We start from the raw sequence: 19,948 nt of genomic DNA, 5'->3' as shown, positions 1-19,948 counted from the left end.
AATGTTAGCTAAATGGTAGCTAAAGTTTTGTAAGAACAATTTGGCAAAGTTTTGAAAAGCTGAAGTGAAAATTCAAGAAAGAAGTTAGCCAATTTATTTTTATGTATAAATCCAGGTCCCATTGTTATCTCCTTTTCTACTCTGGCTCCTATTTGAAAAACATTACAGTTAAAAATGAAATACATATATATATATAAAAGGAATTGGTAATAACAGCTCTCTTTCTACATACACTACCAACTTATTCAGGCTTACTAAAATGCACCCTTTATGTAACACAAGAAGGATAATGTGTTTAATTCCATAGAGAAGTCAACAACTTAGAGTCAGGGTAGGTGCATGCAGGCACCTGAGCAAAGTTAGACAATTGTTCTCTAAACTGCTGTTGTATGTGTACAGGACTCCCATTTTGACTGTGCTGAACTTCTGGAGCTTATCACATGCCCAGAAGTCCTCAGTTCTAAGAAGATTAGTTAAAACTCCTGAAGGCTCAATTTTGTGTGTATATTTAGAGTACAGTAAATATACGTTGACTGCTTCGACCACTGTTATTTAAAACATCAGCAATGACACGAGAAAGAGGGGTTGCTGTCTGTAATGTAACAGTTACATGACTTGGTCAGGAAGGGAAAAGTGCTTCTTCAGTAACAGAGTGCTTGAAATTTAGTGTATTTGTTGATGAAGAAGAACATGCTTAATTACTTTTTAAAATCTGGATATCAGTACGCAACAGGTTACCATGCTCATTCTCAGAGGCAAACTCCAGTGAAGCTTCAACAGAGCAAGAATCAAAGTTCCTTCTTTTACAAAGAAGTTCCACTCATTTCTTAATTGCTAACATTCATCTTCCAAAAGGAATAAGCAAGAGGACTGGTAAAGCTCACTCATCATGATTGTAAATAGATAGCAAATTTTAAAAGTAGTTATTCTAGGTTGTTGATTGGTGAGAAGAGAGAGCTTACCATGGAGCGTATCTCATGGTTTCTTCTCTCAGGTCTCTACCCTATTCTTTTGGTTCTGGAGTTCCTGCTGGAAAGAAAATCCTGAACTCCTGTAATTTATAGCCTGAAATTAAGATTATTTGATGGTGTACCTACTGCAGACATTTTGTCCTTGTCTACCTAAGATGTAGTGCATACAGACTTCTACTTCAGAAAAACTCAGTATCTTAATAAAGAATAAAGCTAAAATGTAATATGAAATTAAAAGTATAGTAAGTTTCCAAAATCAGATTGATGTTTATAAGAAGTCCTTTTTCCTCTGCTAAACTGCTCTGAAAATGAAATATGCCTCTTTTGTGGTTTATGGTGTTACCGGCAAGATTGGTAGTGGAGACAATTTTTCATGCACCAAAAATACATGCAGCTCTCTACAGATGTCCTTAAAAAAATTCACTTGCATTTGGTCCAAGCTGTCATGATTCTGTTGATGTAGGTTGTCATTTGGTAAAGCTCTTAAAATATTCTTTAATCTCACCATTCAGAGTAATTTTTCTAAAACCGAGAAAGATATACAGACAAGGAGAATTTAAATACTATATCTATCATTCAAATCAGCATAGAACATGTAAATGAGTCAAATTTTGTTGAGAGTATTTTATCCTTTTTTTTTAATGTTTTGGTCTAGTTAAAAAAGGGAGACAAGTTTTTGAACATAAAAGCCCTTTTTCAGATCTAAAACAGAAGTGGCAAATGTTGCTACTGCAATGCGGCAGATATATAAAGGATGTCAAAACAGATCCATTTAATTTTCTGTTATTGAATCTTAATTGAGATCTTCGTCTTAAGCACAGTAGTCTAATTTAAAATTGATGGGTGACTCAAGTGTATTGGCACTTTCTTACATTTAGTAAAATTTTTACAAATTCATCAACTCTTGAAGAGAACAGATTTAAACTCCTACAAAGAGAGGGAAATGCAAAGACTATTTCTAATATCCAGCGTTTAACATAAACCGCACAATGCAGTAGAAGATATATGTCCTGGTTTATGAGAAGTTATCTGAAATTTGTGATTCTGGCATAAGCAAAAGTGATTCTTATTTATTTAGAAGTGGCAACACTGTTGGGTGGGTCTCCTAAACATCTTGCGGGTTTGACATATTTTCCTTTGTATCCACCTCCTGACCTTCTGCCAAGCCTACCATGCTTCATTTCAGGCTCTGTCTTTGTACCTACTAATTAAGGACTTTCAATGTGTGTGTGTATTATACAACCAAATACGATCTCACAGGCAGCTTTAAAGAAGTAAATGGTTGCAAATAGCAGATGAATTGGTTTTTTTTTTCTCTTTTGAGACATACAAGCTGTCATACATGAAATGTAAAATATTTCTGCAATAATATTAGTATCAGAATATGAGAAAAAACTTGGTTATATCAATACATACACTACTTCGTTCCTCACTGCTGATATCTGCAAATCCTATGTTTATGCTAAGTAGCCTCAATCTGTGCCCTCAGCTCCTCTGCTCTCACTTTGAATTTGAAAAATCTGCTGTCCCCTGGTTCTGTAAAGAAAAGTTTTAAAGCTTAACTAGGTAACTTAAAAGTATGTACATTGTAAATCATTCATGCTAGCACAGATATTCTACAAGAACTTAAGGCCATGTCGTGTAATATGAGAAATTATTAGAACCCATAACTAACCAGAATCAGACCAGAATGGTCCTTTTAACTGAGTCTAACACATCCTAGGAAAATAGGTACTCTATCAGGGGAAGGTGATGATGGTATATTCATTTGGTGTAAACAGTTTTCTTTTGTTCTCGCTAGCATTGTGCTTTGCAATGTTTGACGGGGAGACAAAGAGATATACTAATTTTCCAGAACAGGAAAATGAGGGAAAGAAATTTCAATAGTTTCAATCCTTTTGCATTTAGATTACTCTGAGGTTCAGTCTGGTATCAGCCTTGCCACATGTCAGTAAGGAAGCCTCAATTTGCATTTCAGACTGTCATTAGGCATTAAAGGTCAAGTGGCTTTTGTTGCAAAAGTATAGCTGTTAAAAACATACAGCTGGGTTAATATGCAAAATATTTTTCTTACCTGTATTGTTACCTGAGATTTCTTAAAATAATGAAACTGAAGAAAGTCAACATAATGGAATTCAGCTATCATATCCCATTGGGAGTTTTGTTGTTTTGCACCGTGGGCAATCTTAAAATACCCAATTTCATCTTGTTTTGAATTAAGTTTATACTTCATTTAACTTTTGGTTTTGAACCAATTCAATATTCAATTGAACCAATTCAATATTTGCCTTACTACTCCTGCAGAGGAATATTAATTAATGTAAAAAAAAAAAATATTCCTAGTGGAATTCTTGTAAGTAGTTGGTTGGGTTTTTCTTTTTGGAAGCATGCCAGTTGACCTTTATAAGAATGGCTTTTACAAGTTGGCATTGTATGTAACATTTCATTTTTGTTCTTTTATTTTAGTAATCTTGAAGCAATATCACATATCCTCTAACAAAATACATTGCCATAGAAATGGTACTTGCCTTCGATTTGTGTCTGACATACTCCTGTACAAGTTTGTTCTTTGCTGTTAGGCATTTACAGTGTTTAACTTAACAGTGATTTCTCTTCTGTTTACAAATTGTTTCAGCATATATAGAATAGTTTGCCTTGTCAATTAATTTTGTCAATTTGTCTTGTCAATTAATTTTATTAATAAAAATTTATTTTTATTAATAAAATGATGCCTAGGTATATGGCCCATGTACAAATTAACTCAATGGTTTGCACAGTAGAAATTTTCCCTTGCAGTCTGACCTGCCTAGGTCAGTGTTCAGTACTACAGTAAGCATGCTCATAATCCCAAGGAACTGTTCATTTTACCCTCTTCCTTACCTGAAAATAAACAAAGAAACTCCAGAGCCAGAGAAATTAAATTATATCAATGTTTTATTTAGTCTATTGAGTCTGAATATTCTAGTTTTCCTTTGAGGCTTTTAACTTTCCAAAGACTATATTTTACAGCTCAACACTGCAGGGCTACCACGAGCAACCTTGGTTTACGTCTTTCCCATTTTTGAATTACAGTCTAATGAAGGTAGCCATATGTAATACACATGCTTTTCATGAAGAATTTAGCTGAGCTTTACCGTGGGGAACTATTTCTTTTATCTCGGTTTTTGGTTTGTTTTCCTGGTTTTGGGTATTTATTCTTTGTTGATTCACTATTCCCAAGCTCTGTTACACCTACTTTTTTCCATTCTGAACAGATGACTATGATATCTTGAGGAATCCTGGTAAAGATATATAAATGATGCTTACATGCAAACATTTCTAATACCTTAGTTCTATTACGAAGACTTAACAGATAATTTGTATTTAGTTTCATTTGGAAGTGTTCACAGTTCCTTTGTTCATATTTTATAAAAAGTGAATTATTTTTATGGTAATTATTATTCCAGTTCACATTGTAATGACCTGATGACAGTCTTTGTAAGCATGAAGATTCACGATTCACACTAGCTACTCTCGCGAAATTCTTCAGACAACCCTCACTTGAATGAGAGCTGTTCTTGAGCCAAGGGAACTTTTTGCTCCTATTGATTTTAGTGGCAAAATTAACATTCAGTGAATGTTGAAAATTCTTGTCTGATAGAGCACTTGGTAGGAATGGAAACACAAAGTCTTTTATTTTGAAAATGTATTTTCTGAAAAGCAGATATGTGGGCAGATATGTGTACAGATGCCTTTCTCATCACAACACATGGTCTGAACAGCTGTTCCCAAGAGTTTGCTTTTGTTAGCAGTCTTAATGTGCCTCCCTCAGAACAGCTCAACTTGCAACCTTAATTCTTCTCTCCTGGAGAGTTGTTTCCAATCCTTTTGCAGTTTAAACTGGCAACCTCTGGCATGAGGGCTGCTGGAACCCCCTTGGAGCTCCCATGCCAGGACCAAAACCTGGTTTCAAGGTGGGGTTGCGAGGAGGCACTGTGATTCTGCTTTCTGACAGAGAAGCTAACAATTTCATGCTATTGTTTGACAGATTTTTCCAGACTTAACTGAAGAGCATGTGAATGTTTTCTGTGGGTTTCACACATTAAACTTCATGAGGTCTTCTCCCTATGAGCAATAAACCCTTTTTCAACAAACAAACCAAAAAAGAAGAAGGTGGCCAGACTTAGTGTTCTGGGAGTGTCATTTACAGTTTGAGCACTCTTGAAATCTTTATAAAAAAACCTACAATAAAGTCCTTAAAAATGGTCCAGTATTTGTAAACTGTGCACTAAATCAAGCTGCAGTAGAATTTGTGGGTGTTGGATACATTTGAAAAACAGCATGGTCATTTAAATATGTACAACCATATTTGATCACTTATGGCAACAAAATAAGGTCTAAGTTTATATACTTGCATGCTCCTACCTACTCAGATATAGTCCTTGAGTAATCTCAGTGGATACTATTTAACTTAAAAATGGCATTTAGCCCTATAATTTCTCTGCTGGCAGTTAAGCACCCAGTGCCACACTATACCCTACATGTTCCTTTAACTTATTTTCTTAATTAAAGTTTGTGAGGCAGTAGACAGTTGTTGCCTTGGATAGCTGGAAATAGCATTTGTATATGTAACAGCATAGAATAAATGATCTCTAAATCATTTAATCATTAATGATCTAAATCATTGTCATTATTAATAATCTAAATAATAATAATGATAATCTAAATTATTATCATTAATAATCTAAAACATTTAATCATTTAATCTAAATCATCAAGGGCTTTGCCAATATGTGGGCTTCTACCTGCTGTACGCATACAACTGATTGTTGAAGTGGCTTTGATCATTTCATGTCACATCGAAAAGTAATTGGCCATATCAAAAGCCTTACTACATTTTTACTCAGTGTATTTTGAATTGTCATCAATTTAAAGAGTTTAGCGTATTATCAATACTACATCAAGCTTTTTATTTCTTGGTCATTTCTGATCTTGTTGCTCTAGTTCAGAACATTCTTAAACATTCTAATTCAGAATGTAAATCAAGCCAAGTTCTCCCAAAATTTCAGCTGTTTGAATTTGCTGTAATTTATGAGTCTGTTGTATATTTTGCTTTGTGAGTTGGGCATATTTGTGAGTGTTTTAATATTAAAGCTAATCTGCACCTAATAGGAAAGGTATAATTAAAATTAATTTGATGATACAAATTTTATCAATTTTTACTGCAACCCTGTCAACTGAGTTTTCATGAATGTGGTTGTAAGAAGGTCTTATCCTTTTGCCGGTGATCTGTATTATTTTTATGGTAGTGTTATTTCAGTTCACACTGTAATGACTTGATGACATGTGTTTTCTGGTTCTCATTCTGTAGGATATGATAATTCTTCCTTAGATAAGAATTTTCAAATATTTATTTTGTAACACTATGCCACAGTATTAAAGAAGGGAAAGGAGAAATTGTTCGGCCTGTAAAAGAAATTGTTTTCTACAAGTCTAACAGTTTTAGCTTAACTGTTCAGCTACCTTGCCAAAAATGTGTTATCATCAGTGGTTTCTTCTCTCAATTTTACTTTTATTTATGTCATGTATGTATTGCTATATACAGGCTTCAATTTACAGAAATAAACAGAAATTCAATAGCACCTTGTTTTAAAAGAATATACAGCTTATTTGTTTGAATTGGGATCAAGAAAAACAGCATGCCAATAATGCTAGTACATCTTGCACTTGGAGGCCATTTGAAAGAAGGTGAAACTACTATAAAAATTATAGATTGTTTATGAAATGTAAGTGGCATGATTGAAGATACATCAACTATGGAGAACAAATAATCTGCGTTACTGAGCAGAAGGAAAATACAACCAGTCCATTAAGTTTCCAATTTTTCTTGCAGTCTTTTACTAGTTTTAATATTTCTGTATTCTATAATAATCCTAAATATCTCTGTCATTACCCACAGACTGCAATGTTCTCCAGTAGCTGTTTTATGCTCATCTTATGCTGAAATACAATCTTAATAGTCCTTTTTAAGCTCCTTTCCTTAGATACTATTTTCAGAATGTGATTGTTTACTGCTTCTTATATTTCTGTATTTTCTTAAAATGGACTGCATAAACCAGAAAATTTCCCCTTCCTGAGAGTTCTGGGCATCTATTTTTGTGTGCTTTGTTTGGCTGTACAAATCTGCTGCCTCTTAGTGTAGCACTGGAAAATGATTATCAGATTACCTTTAATTTTGGTTGATGCATTTCTGCCAGGCAGAAGCAATAATCACTGTAACAGTTTTGTTTTCCAAACTTACATCTCCTGTTTTCACTTCTACTCTCAAAGGCAGCATATTGCCAGAAGGGTTAAATACTTTACATTGCAGTGTTACATATGAGTAAGGCCATTTAATTGTTTATTTTAGGCTCAGCCATGACTTTCATCCAGACTTTCTGCACTTAATACAAACTTTTTCTGAAACAAAAACAATTCTAGAGGGTCAATTCAGGCTCCATATTAAAATTAGTGCTTGTGATGGGATGAATATGCTATAAAATTCTGCTTGTGAAGCTGCCTGTTTTTCTTTGAGGCAAGCATGAGGCATGAACATTATATTCTCAGGTCATCATCACAGAAAAATATATTTTCTTAAATCTTTTTTTTCTCCTTTGGATCACAGAGCAGTATAAAGACTGCACTGTATCTTTCTTTGATTTTCTTATTCAAAAAAGGTGGAGCATTTCTGCATGCTTTGCCATTCAAACATTCCTGGTGGTTCTATTTTCAACTGAAAATTTTAAAATTATCAACAGATGTGCTGATTCTTTTGACCGAAACAGAGAGCAATTTTTTCTACCGTATTTTGAATAAAGATTTTTAAACTTTTACTGGTTATTGAACCCTGAGTGGTAGTTTTTGTTACCAGCCTTCATTGTAAACAGTATCTTACACCACATAAATCTTACTGAAGTCAGTGAGGAGTAATCCTGGTATTAGGATATAAATATGATAAGGGGCAGCAGAACATATTTAGAGTGACTATAAAATACAGCTTCCAGAGCTAGACCCCAATAGGGTATAGTATCCCAGTATTGCATATCCCAACCTGTTTAGGTATGTTTTGTTAATATATCATCCCCATTTGCACCACATTGCAAAGCAGGTAGCACAGTAATAATTATATGCAATGTGTTCTCAATAATTGGCATATGCTTTGTGCATAATTGGCATAAAACGTGTTGAAACCTCTTGCACAGCAGAACTCCTAGGAAGCTTCATAGCTTTTGCGCACAATGGATTTGGGTGTCTCAATAGCTGTGAAGCAGGAATAAAGGATTCTGAGTAGGACAGAAAAAGGAATCTAGAGGGGGGAAAAAAAAAAGAGAGAGAAAAAAATTCCAATATAAGGAATATCATTTTGAAGTTTAAGTTGCAGCCATGAGGTTGAATTAGACATGCAGCTATTTTTCATGCATGTTTGAGTGTGAGATTCATCCCCCTTTCTGCTCCTGGATTGTCTTCATTAGTGTAATTTATTTAAGTGCAATTCTCATCCTTTCTCCTTGGTTATTGACATATACGTATTCATGATACACAGATGCTGGTGTAATTTTTCATTCTCCTTAGCCTTTGAATTTTTTTGCTAATGATAATACAGTTGCATTATTTCTTACTTGGATCTGTAGATCATCTAGAAATCAGAATTATTAATAATACAGACTGTAATACTTTACAGTTGTGATTCTTAAAAAGATTTGAAGGCCAATTAGGTCTTGACCTTCTGGTGCACAAAAGGAGACAAACACCATGTTGAAAATATAAAAGGAAGGAACCAATCTTTTTTGTAGGTAGAACACCTACTTCGCTTAAAAGGGCATGAAAAACATTCACTAATACATAATTAAAAGAAGCCTGATTTTTTTTCTTCCAAGAATATTGAGACTATTCAAGGTATGTTTAGAGGCCAATATGAAATGAGGATGAAAGAAATAAAGAAGCAAATTACAGTTTGCTGTTGTGAAAATACTTCCAGCTTACACTATTTCACATTTGAAATTTTCAAAGTTTGGTTTTACTTAGCAACATTTTAAGTTGTCTTGAGAAATTACACAGCTCAAACATTCAGACTTCAGAAAAGTGAAATGAAAGGAAATGAATTTGTCAGATAAGAGAAATCTTTTGCCAAAAATGCTTTCCTAGTGGTGGAACACTGAACTAAGTAACCTGGGTGCTTTAAGACCCTTGGGATGACTTGCTATATTTGTCTAAACAGGAGTTAAATAAATACAAATTGTCTGTCTTTTGATGGTTCTGAAGTAGTTCCCTTTTTTTTTTTCTTCCTGGGGCAGGAGGAAAGATGTCACTTGAATGTCAGGAAGCTTTTGAAGTTTTCAAGCAGGACCATGCTGACAGTGTAACCATTGAGGACAACAAACAGCTTCTAAAACAGAGGTGAGTGTCACAGCAAGATACTGCTAGAGGCAAACATCTGAGAGTATAAGTCTGGGTAGGACTGCATGCGTATTTTTACACCAGACATTCCAGGCTTCTATTGAGAACCTGGTACAGAAATTTCACCTTTTCTTACTAGGAATATTTCATATTCAGAAGACACTGAGTGGTGGCAGAATAAAAGTCTGGGTAGAATATGAAAGTGGCATGAGGAATCTTAGTGCCTATTTCCTCTGGTTTTATTCATCTTATCTGCATAATCATGTTGAAGCAATGTGGTAATGGCATTCATGATCATGAATTATCTAGAGGAAGTAAGATCCATGTGACCGAATCCATTACTGCACTTTCCATTGTCAAAAATGCTTTACTGGCTTTAGCACTGAGTTGGACTGTAAGCTACAAGATGTTTAACATATGCTTTTGCCTGTTGTTCCTAACTTGTTTGCCAAGAGATTTCAGCTTCTCTCTGTCAGTTTTGCACTCAAAACCAGAAATAATTTCTACCTCCACATTTATTTAAACGGTGGCAAAACACTTCAAAATCTTCCAGGTGAGATGGTGAGAATGGCAAAACATTGAAAACATGAATTTTCATAAAGCAAATTTTAAACATCTCGCAAATTAAACCACCAACACTTGTCCATTTGGTTGGATAACAGTACTCTTTCAGTGTTAGTTTTTCTAGTGTTAACTCCCCTCATACTGCAAGAGAAATACAAGGTTTTGAGAGTGGATATGCCAAAAGCAGATCTCTCAATCTACAACTGTAACTAAAATTTCTTCTAACAGTTGGTGGGTTGGGGGGTTTTTTTAACTTCATTTTTTTTTCTGTCCTGAGTTTTTCTCCTTCTCGAAATTTATTCGGCTTTCTTCTGTTTTCTTAACACATTTTTCCTACTTAATGGGCACAAAACACATTATTTTCAAGGTCACTGAGTTTTATGCTCATTTACCTCAGTAAAATTGAGGCAAGAAATGATCTCCACATCTTTGTGACTTATTCAAGATCTTGTTACATCTAACTTTTCTGAACTGGTTACCTTTCTGCGTGGATCTCTAACATAGCCACAGGAATACAAATTGTGAACGTATTGGATGTAGGTAAGAATTTATCCAAGTAAATTGAATGTTTAGTAATGCCTTTCGTCTGATCAATGTGTCAGATAATCATCAACTGCATAAATGATTGCAGTGCAGTCATTTCTGGCATTGCTGTCTATGCAGCAGAACACTTCGTGGTCACAGCATGATAATGGGAGGAATACAGTTCTGAGCCATGTCCTGCATATCCTCTAGTTAATCACAATTCTTCCATATTTTGTCTGTCTGTTATTACTATGAAGCAAACCAGTATTTCCTTCTGGTTTCAGAACATGTAATAGAGATGGGCAGAACACACAAAGTTGGATGCCAGATTTGCTTTCCCTAAAGAACAAAGAGATTCAGGCTAATGCCTTGGGTAACCCCTAAATGCATCAGCTGGTTGCTGAAATCAGTGCTAACGTGAATGTTGTTACCCTGGTGCAAGACAGCTTTCCCCTGCTATTTGCAGTCATTTTTAGCAAAGATGCCTATAGCTCCAAGTTTACTGAGCTCATTAAAATGGATTTATATCAAGTCCAGTCTGTAATTTGGAATGCAGCCTCTGAACTACTAGTTACACAAAAGCTCTGTTACCCAGCCAGTGTTCAAATTGCACAGGAAGAAGTGTGTGGACACCACATGTTTAAAAGTTACCATAACTTTCCCTTACATGTAGGCCTCTCATGTTAATAATTTTGTTTATAGTTGCATAACCACTTCTGTCATACCACAAACAGTTTTTGGTTCACAAATTACTTATTTTTAGTTGTCTTATTTTTTCCTTTGGGTATTTTGGGTAGGTTTTCTTGGCTTGCTAATTATCATAAAATCATAGAAGAGTTTGAGTTTAAAGGGACCTTTAAACGTCATCTAGTCCAACCCCCCTGCAATGAGCAGGGACACCTTCCACTAGATCAGGTTGCTCAGAGCCCTATCCAACCTGGCCTTGAATGTTTCCAAGGACTGGGGCATATACCTCTCTGGGCAACCTGTTCCAGTGTTTCACCAACCTCATTGTAAAAAATTTCATTATATCTGGTCTGAATCTCCCCTCTTTTAGTTTAAAACCATTACCTCTTGTCCTATCACAACAGGCCCTGCCAAAAAGTTTGTCCCCATCTTTCTTATAAGCCCCCTTTAAGTACTGAAGGGCCACAATAAGATCTCCCTGGAGCCATCTCTTCTCCAGGGTGAACAACCCCAACTCTCTCAGCCTGTCTTCAAAGGAAGGGTGCTCCAGACCTCTAATCATCTTCATGCCCCTGCTGTGGACTTGCTCCAACAGGTCCACATCTTTCTTATGTTGAGGGCCTCAGAGCTGAACGCAGTGCTTCAGCTGGGGTCTCATGGAACTAGTGTAGAGGGGCAGAATCTCCTCCTTCAACCTGCTGGTCACCCTTAATTCCTTTGAGGCACACTGGTGTTTTCCGCTTGTTCCTATTACCTCAAGAGCCCCAGCTCTTACAGTCTCTGTAAGACTTCAAGTACGTATTATATCATTCTTATAATTACTACATACTGAACTGTCAGTGAGCCTCTTCCACAGCCCAAACTGTTGCTTGGGCTGTGACATTATTCATATAGATGTGAATATACATAGTCATATATATGCAATATACTTTTTTTTTCCTGTAGTAACCTGTGTATAATTGGTTGATTAAATCAAATACTGAAATGCATTTGTCTAGTTTTAAAAAACATATATAAGAGAAACACTGGTTTAGACATAAAAATTTTCACCTGCTACTTCAGAGCTCTTTATAGGGGTAATACCTCAGTACTGTAACTCAGTACCATCTCTGGCTTTAAAAAGCGGGGAAGCTTATATACTTAAGGATAGTTTCTCTCTGAAGCTCATTTACTGACTTACTGTTCAAGTGAAAGACAATTGATTCAAGTTATCCCATTAGGACAGTTACCTATGGGAAGTGGCTTTGTAAGGTGATCTTCTACAGCTTAGTTTGCAGTTAATACAAAGCAATTCTTTTTCATTTTTCTTCTGTACATTAAGAAATGCTGTCCTGCTTAAAAAAAAAAAGGTGTTTATGCCCAGACAGAATCAGATTTCTGCAGGTTGGAGTTCCTATACTTGACTTCCAGAGTACTTAATCATATCCTATTTCTCAGTTCTGTGCTCTCTTAGCATTATTTCTTTGAGGAGAAAAATGTATCTCATTTTCAGGTGAAATACACTACCGAGAAATCTTCCCAGCTGAGCCACTCTGATCTAATATTGCATACTGCATGAAGCTTTTAAATCCTATCCTAGTCAATATTTCCAGTAGTAAAATTCTACTGAGCTTACAGATATGATGTAAATCTAGTTTCCTTTTTGTTGTTCTCCATTAATTTCTACCACTTTCTTCTTTCCTTGCTTTCTGTGTTTCAGCTATCTAGCAGCTAGCTGATTTTTTTCAGTAACTATGCATGAGTTTCGTGGAAAGGATGAGTTTCACTTAGGTCATTTGTTGTGATTACTAATAATTAAAAATGAGTGAATATTCGTGTAATTCACTACATGTCTACATTCTCTTATTAGACAGCCTGAGTTTGTCTTGGTTTACGTTGTGTGTTAGAGATTTTTTTCCAAATGCTTTTTTTTGTTTTTTTGATTACTGGCATTTGCATTCAGAGTTAAATCTTTGCAAAAACACTAAATTAGTGGCTAAATTCACTCTGGGCTTTAATAATAGAATATTTATCTTGCAGGTAATACACATGAACTCTTTTCAGCTAACAGTATAATTGTTCAGTCATCACTATTCGTAGCAATATCACCTTTATGCTAGATAATATCACCTTTTTATTAGAGGAGTGTCAGAAACGGTTTTTTCTCTTTTAATATTAGTGTCAAATCCTAAGTGTTTGTCAGGTTATTTTGTTTGACTATGATTCATAGTCACAGATGGAATTTGTTGGACTGTCATAAATTAATGCCAATTTTAGTTTCTGTTGTTGTGCTAGTTTATAAACTGTGGTGTTTGAGAAACAGATGAATGGCCAATTCAGCTGTTAGGAATAACCTATGAATAAGGGCTGGATAGATGGCTGGCTTCAACTTGTCCAGCTAAATCTCTCTGTGAACACGAATCATAGTCAATATTCAACAGGAGATTTGCCTCAGGAATTACTAAGTAATTGATGAACTTAGTATTTGGCTCATAGGAGCTGAAGGAGAGAAAGAGAGAGGTGCTTTGGGGTGTTTCCCTTTGATCTTTAAATAATCCTCACTTGGATTGGCCTACTTGGTTGCTCTAAGTTAACACCAGTGAAAAAGACTTGCATAAAAGTCTCACAGATGCTTCAGAGGCTTCTGCCTTCTGTATGTGAGAAACGTAAGTGCTGAGGAAACCTCTATCTTCAGCCATTTAACCATATTAAATTCAGCCTTGAAAGCAAAATGTTCATGAGCAGATACGAATACAGGCACCTGAAATTCTAAGTTGTACAAGTTTTACAGGGAAATGGACTAATTGAGAAGGGGCAACTTTCCAAACTCCACCTCTCCAGGGGAAGGTCATATTTCTATACTGTGTTTTGTCATTATTTGAATTAGACAGAAATACGATTTTTTATTTCCTCAGTTACTTTGGCTAGACCAAGAATCTTCCAGTTCATCTGAAGGTTTGCTTAACAGCTAAGTATTACAGTTCTGCCTCCACATTCAGCAAGGTTCAACTGGTATACAACCAAGTAACAATTCAGAATTTCATGTCATAGATAGATAAGGACTGCTGTAGGTAGGGACTATCTATAGGAAAACAGAATAATGTAGTTTTGTCACACTTCCCCATATTCCTGTTTGAGACATTTCTTAGTGACTGAGATGTACATTTTCACACAGCACAAACAGTGGTCATGAGCAACATGCAAGTTACAGGCTGAAATTTGAAAATTCTTGGTGCGCAGAAGTTCTAATACTTTCAAAAATTTTGTTTTGACGTGGATTTATTTTTGTTTTACTTTTATATAGCTGTATGTTAAAATGTTGCAAACAATGTAGCATATTAAAATTAATATTTTAGTGTAATGTGAATATTTAAGAGAATCCAATTGTTAGAATTGAAATAACATAATTCTTGAAACTCAAGAAGTCAAGTAAGTTTGTTTTGTCTATCTAGTAAACCTATTTGTTGCATGGTTTCTTTCAGAAATAGTTTCTTTTAGACCAAACAATCTTTTCTGATAGAATTCTTTTTCCAATTAGTTCTACTTAAAAATCAAAAAGTAGTCCTGAGTAATTCTGTATTTTATTGTGAACAACTAGTTTGACTAGTTGTTCTTTAGAGTAATTCTGTATCATTATGCTTGCATTGACAGGTTTGCTGAAGCTAAATGCCTTGGAGAAAAATTGAATGAAGTGAGAAATAAAATAAGTGAGTACATTTTAACTTCAGTTTACCTTTTAGCTGATGAAATCGCAGAATTCAGAGGATATGGGAAGAGATTATAGTTTCTACGAGAAAAGAGTCAATCTATTACTGAGATTTCTAATAAGGTAATTGTTAGCTGATGGTACCAGTAATCATTTTATGTACCAGTTTTGGTTATTTCAAATACCATAATGTAAAAATTAGCTCCCTTCTTTACTTGACAGGATCTTTGAAATCTATCAAAAGGAGAAGTTAAGCTATTAATACTGGGGTTTCTGAGTTTTATTTTGGGATAAAAGGATCCAAAAACATAATTTCAAATTGTGATATCTATGGATTAAGGATTGTTTTATCTATAAAGGATTGAACTTATCTATAAATTTATATAGCTTCTGATAAAGAAGATTTCATTGCTGAATTATTGAATTGCTTCTCTGCGTTTTCTTTGTGCATATTAATTAGAACAATTCTGAGGAGTGCCTCAGCTTGCTGGGGTTTTTTGTCATTTTTTGCTTTAATGCCCAAACAGCATGTGCTTGTCTTCCAGTTTCAGATTGTTCAGAGCCAAAAATCTCCTATATATACATGGAACTCCAAGCTAGGTCTTATCTGATCCTCCTAGCAGCATTTGATATATTCCTCATTGATTTCTGAGTTCTGTTGATTCCAAGCCTGTAGCTTCTTTCCTAGAAATTGGCTATCTAGGTTCTCTATCAGATGTGAAATGCAGTTTTGTCCTCTATTCCTGAAGTCCCTGGAGATCAAATCCTCCTATATGCACACATTCAGGTGAACTAAGTCTCTTCAAGCTTCCAAATACAGGCTGCAAGGGACTAGATTCGAAGTTAATCTGGCATCCTGGTCCAGTGGTATAGACCTTGCTTTTAGTTTCTGCTTCCTTCCTCTTTGGGTGGCACCAACATGGACAATGAACTCATTTTCATCAGTTCTTGTTTTATAACATCAACTGACTTCTGGGAAAGGACAAAAGTCTCAAGGCACTCCTGACAAGTGCTCTGTAGTTTCACCATAGCCATGATTATATTCTCTGTGGTCGTGAATGGTAGCTACTGCCAGATTCCCCTCCCAAACACCTTCGGCTACACCACAAGATGCTTGGAGATATTTTGCACTATATTTAAAGTTATGTCAGCTATGTGGAAAGCCTCAAACATGTTGGCACAGTGTTTTCAAACCACAACACAAAGAATGTTTGGAAGGGATCCAGAACCAGAGACATCAAGTGCTGAGCCTTGCTGCAGCACTTATTTCTATTAAGACATGACACTTGAATCAGAATTGACTTCTCTCAGTTGGCTCCTTTTTCTCCTTCAGACTGGCCAGAACATAAGTGTCAGTACAGAACTTGCTCATGGATATCCATAGGTTGGCCCATGCTAGTACAATTTCAGTATCCTTCTTGCAACTATGGGTCTCTCCAGTGTTCATGTAAGCTCTTTTAAATCCCGACAAGTAGGCTTTTTCCCTTGGTAAACTTCGTAAACCAGTTTAAACCTACTGTGGAAGGCAATGCCAAGTGATGGGAAGCATCTCCAAGATAAATAATGCCTGCAGCTTTTAGGCAGCAGTCTGCACAGGTGAACATGAGCTGTCATATCAGGATATAACCTCTTTTTCTCTGCTGCCATCTTGAAGTCCACATTGTCCTGATTTCCTTCTATCTCCTAGATTTACCTGTCTGTGATAAGCCTAAATGAGATAGAGCCAAAGTCAGCACTGAGTCTCAAATTTCTTTCTCTTGCTGAAGTTAAAATCCTTTTTGGAGCAGCCATAGAGAACACCAGCAATAAGCAGCCACACACAAGCACATCTTTCTCAGTGCCTGGGGCTGCAACTGTGCTGCTGGAAGACAGGAGCCTTACATACACCTTATATCTGTCGCAAATATCTAGGGGGAGAATAAACATTTGGAGGATGTGGGAGAACGTACAATAAGTGGTGGCACACATGCCAGTCCTGAAGCTACCACTTGTAGAGTCATGCTGGGACAAGATTTGTGTGTCCCTTGAGATTTGCAACAGTCTACTGTGCCAGCTCTCAGAAATAATGTGACAAAGCAATGTAAAGTAGCCCCTCAAGGCTGTTTCCATGGATCCCAGCAAAACCTAAAAGAATTCCTTGGTTTGCACTGAACCACTGTGGGTTTTGCCCCAGTAAGTTAGACAAAACTTATAATCATTATAGTGCAGTAGAGTATGGATTTTGCTGCAATTAAAAGCTTCTGGTTTAAGATTTTGTTTTAGTGAAGTTCTTCAGTGTTAGAAATGAAAGTGTGAAGTATATCTGGGGAACATGAAAAATACAAAAATCTGAGTGCATATTCATATCTGTATGTAACCTAAAAACCCAAACTGATCCTTGAACAAAACAAGCAGCTGTACAACAAATCAGTAGTAGTGCACTGAACTTGACAATGCTTATATGCCTCCTATAGAAAACTGTAATAGCTTGTAGTCCACGTGAATGTTGAAAAGCTGCTTAAAGAATCTCCATTGTTCAAAAAAAAAAAAAAATTGCATGAAATTACACATTTTGGATTTGTTTTGGTATGTAAAGAGCAGTTAAAAGTGTTTTCAAATTGAGAATTCTCATATCCAACCTTCTTTTGATCATAGTTGTTAATAAATCTACCTGTTAGCCCCTCTCTGACAGCTATTAAGTCTTTGCATCCAGTATGACACTTTCTGGCTTATTCAATGCAATTACGCTAGTTTATATAGTTTAGCAGCCTGAAATGATTTTTCAGTTAAGTTTGTCTTATCATAGCACGCATACTCAGAAGACCATTAAAGATGCTAAGTAAGGTTACTAACCTGCCAAATTATTACTGAAAATGTGGTAGGAGAAAGAAGAGTCATCTGCGGCCTGCAACTAGATCTTTCATTCAGTTTTATTGTTGTTTCGGTTTCCTTAAGCATTCCTGGCTGTCTTGTTGTGCACAATCAAGAACAGATCCCATCAATATAACTTCCTGTTATTTCTAAGCTACCCTTAATAGTATAAAAATATGCACCACAGAGGCCATAGAGCTCATTTCACAGAGTCCGATTATATTTTGAGATAGTAACATAACAGTTGGCTGTAACTTTCATGTCATAAATATCCTTTCGTTATGATTTTGGAAATACTACTGTTTTGCAGTGAAAAATACACAAAATATTCCAACCACTTCTCAATTACACTAGCATTTCAAAAACGTCAGGAAGTTCGGGCTGGAAAAAGGAATTTGCAGTAAGATTTTCATGGTAGGCTTTTGCTGATGTTATTATTTACAGAAGAAGATTAAGGAAAACAATGTCTTGATGTAAGCTGGAGTTTAAGTGTAGAGTGACTATGATACCAGAAATGAGACATTGTGGCTAACATGCCTCTTTGCTACTATACTACATGTTCCTGGATTCTATCTCCTTTTATGTTGAATAGCACTGCAGAGAATGCAGAGATTTTTATTTTATTTTTATGGAAAATAATATGTATGTCTTAGTTTTTTCATTACGCTTACTTTTCATAATGATGTCCTAGAAATAAGAAGGTGAATTTTATTGTAGGATGAAAATTGCCTTTTTTTTTCTTTACACAAAAAAATTAAGAAGAAAAAGACAGACGTGTTTCTAAGCCAGGTCTAAGCCAGATTTTAGTGATCCTGTTTGCTGTGATATCACACAAACCTCTGCATAGGCACAAATAAAGGAGCAGAGAGCTTTGGTGCAAGCACTGAGGGGCGCTTTTTGAAAGTCAGTATACTGCATAAATACACCATCAAAAGGTGGAGAAACAAAGTGTGGATTAAACATGCAGCCATGTCTGGATTGGTTTGAGTGAACTACTCAGAATTGTTTACATATGACTGGAGAATGTACCCAAGGACTAGACTTTAAAAGGCAAATACAGAAAACCAACAGTAAAACTGGAAAGAAAGAACTTTCAGGTCAGGGAACTAATGAGAACTCTGTAACCAGCATAGAAGTGGAAAGTGGGCCAGCACTGACGTACAAGTAAATTTTTGCATTTCTAGTCCAACATTAAGAACTTTAAAAATGTGTATTACACTGAGTAAGGAAAAAAAAAAAAGTGTTATTTTCTTGTGAAAAAACATGCTGTGCCACTGCAACTGTTATTGTATTGTATCATTTCCAAAGAGCGAGGGTCTCTGAGAGGAACTATATATCCTTTTAGTATTACTGAAAAAGACTTAAGGAAGAAAATTTGATGCTGAAGCCAAGGGTTTGTTTTCGGAATAGTGATGGTGTAGAATTTCTTCTTGCAAAAAATTGAGTAATTGTGGCTAGCACATTGTGATGGGTTGACCTTAGCTGGCTGCCAGGCACCTATCAAGCTGCTCTCTTCTCTTCCTCAGCAGACGAAGGGGAGAAAGAAAGAAAAAGCTTGTGGGTCGAGATAAAGATGGGGAGATCAGTTACCAATTACCATCACAGGCAAAACAAAATCAAGTTGGAGAAAATCAATTTAATTTATTGCCAATTGAAATAGAGCTGGATGGTGAGAAACAAAGACAAAACCTCTGAAGTCAAAACTTCTCTCCTTATCAGGGTTAGCAGGAGTTCGATTTCTAGGACGCTGTTACCGACAAGGTGGTTTTACACCATTACCAAGAACATTCTGTGTGTAAGGATTCTGACAGTAAGGAGAATATATCTACATCTGAACAAACTGCAAAGCATTAAATAGCAACAAAAAAGCCCAACTGCTACTAAATTGATCACACAGCAAGTTAGAGTTGGGGGAATTAATAATACTGTTTTCTGTGTAAATTAATCTGATATATTGTCAGAATGTACTGACTAAAGAAGTTGCCTATATACAAAAATGTGCTATGTGTTAGATGCATTTAAGATTAGTAAAGATTTCCAATTCATCTCTATAAATGCCTGTCTATTTTGAGGTATTTATGCCACTATTAGGTTTAGTTTTTTCCTAAAGGAAAAAGAAAACATACTAAATGGTATTTAATGCCCAAAGGGAAGCAGCTGTTGGTTTTAGTCTTTCCAGAAATCAGCTAACATTATGATTGAAGCTGGGAGAGGAAGGGCAAACTCATGTGGGAGTAATAACTGTGTGAGG

General features: G+C 35.7%; 1 protein-coding gene across 4 annotated transcripts in view; it reads left to right on the top strand.

Annotated features, from left to right (window-relative positions):
* The window catches only part of KIF6 (kinesin family member 6), a 148,972-nt gene that overhangs the window by 85,721 nt on the left and 43,303 nt on the right, over positions 1-19,948 (top strand). For all 4 annotated transcript variants that reach the window (XM_030500054.1, XM_030500053.1, XM_030500056.1 and 1 more), the window contains exons 14-15: positions 9,284-9,386; positions 14,793-14,848. In XM_030500054.1, coding sequence (XP_030355914.1) covers positions 9,284-9,386; positions 14,793-14,848 — 159 coding nt within the window. The remainder of the gene's footprint in view (positions 1-9,283; positions 9,387-14,792; positions 14,849-19,948) is intronic.

The sequence above is a fragment of the Strigops habroptila genome, chromosome 10 (genome assembly GCF_004027225.2).
Source record: "Strigops habroptila isolate Jane chromosome 10, bStrHab1.2.pri, whole genome shotgun sequence".
Classification (NCBI taxonomy): Eukaryota; Metazoa; Chordata; class Aves; order Psittaciformes; family Psittacidae; genus Strigops; species Strigops habroptila.
Note: the sequence above shows the minus strand (reverse complement) of the source record. Positions and strands in the feature narration are given on the sequence as shown.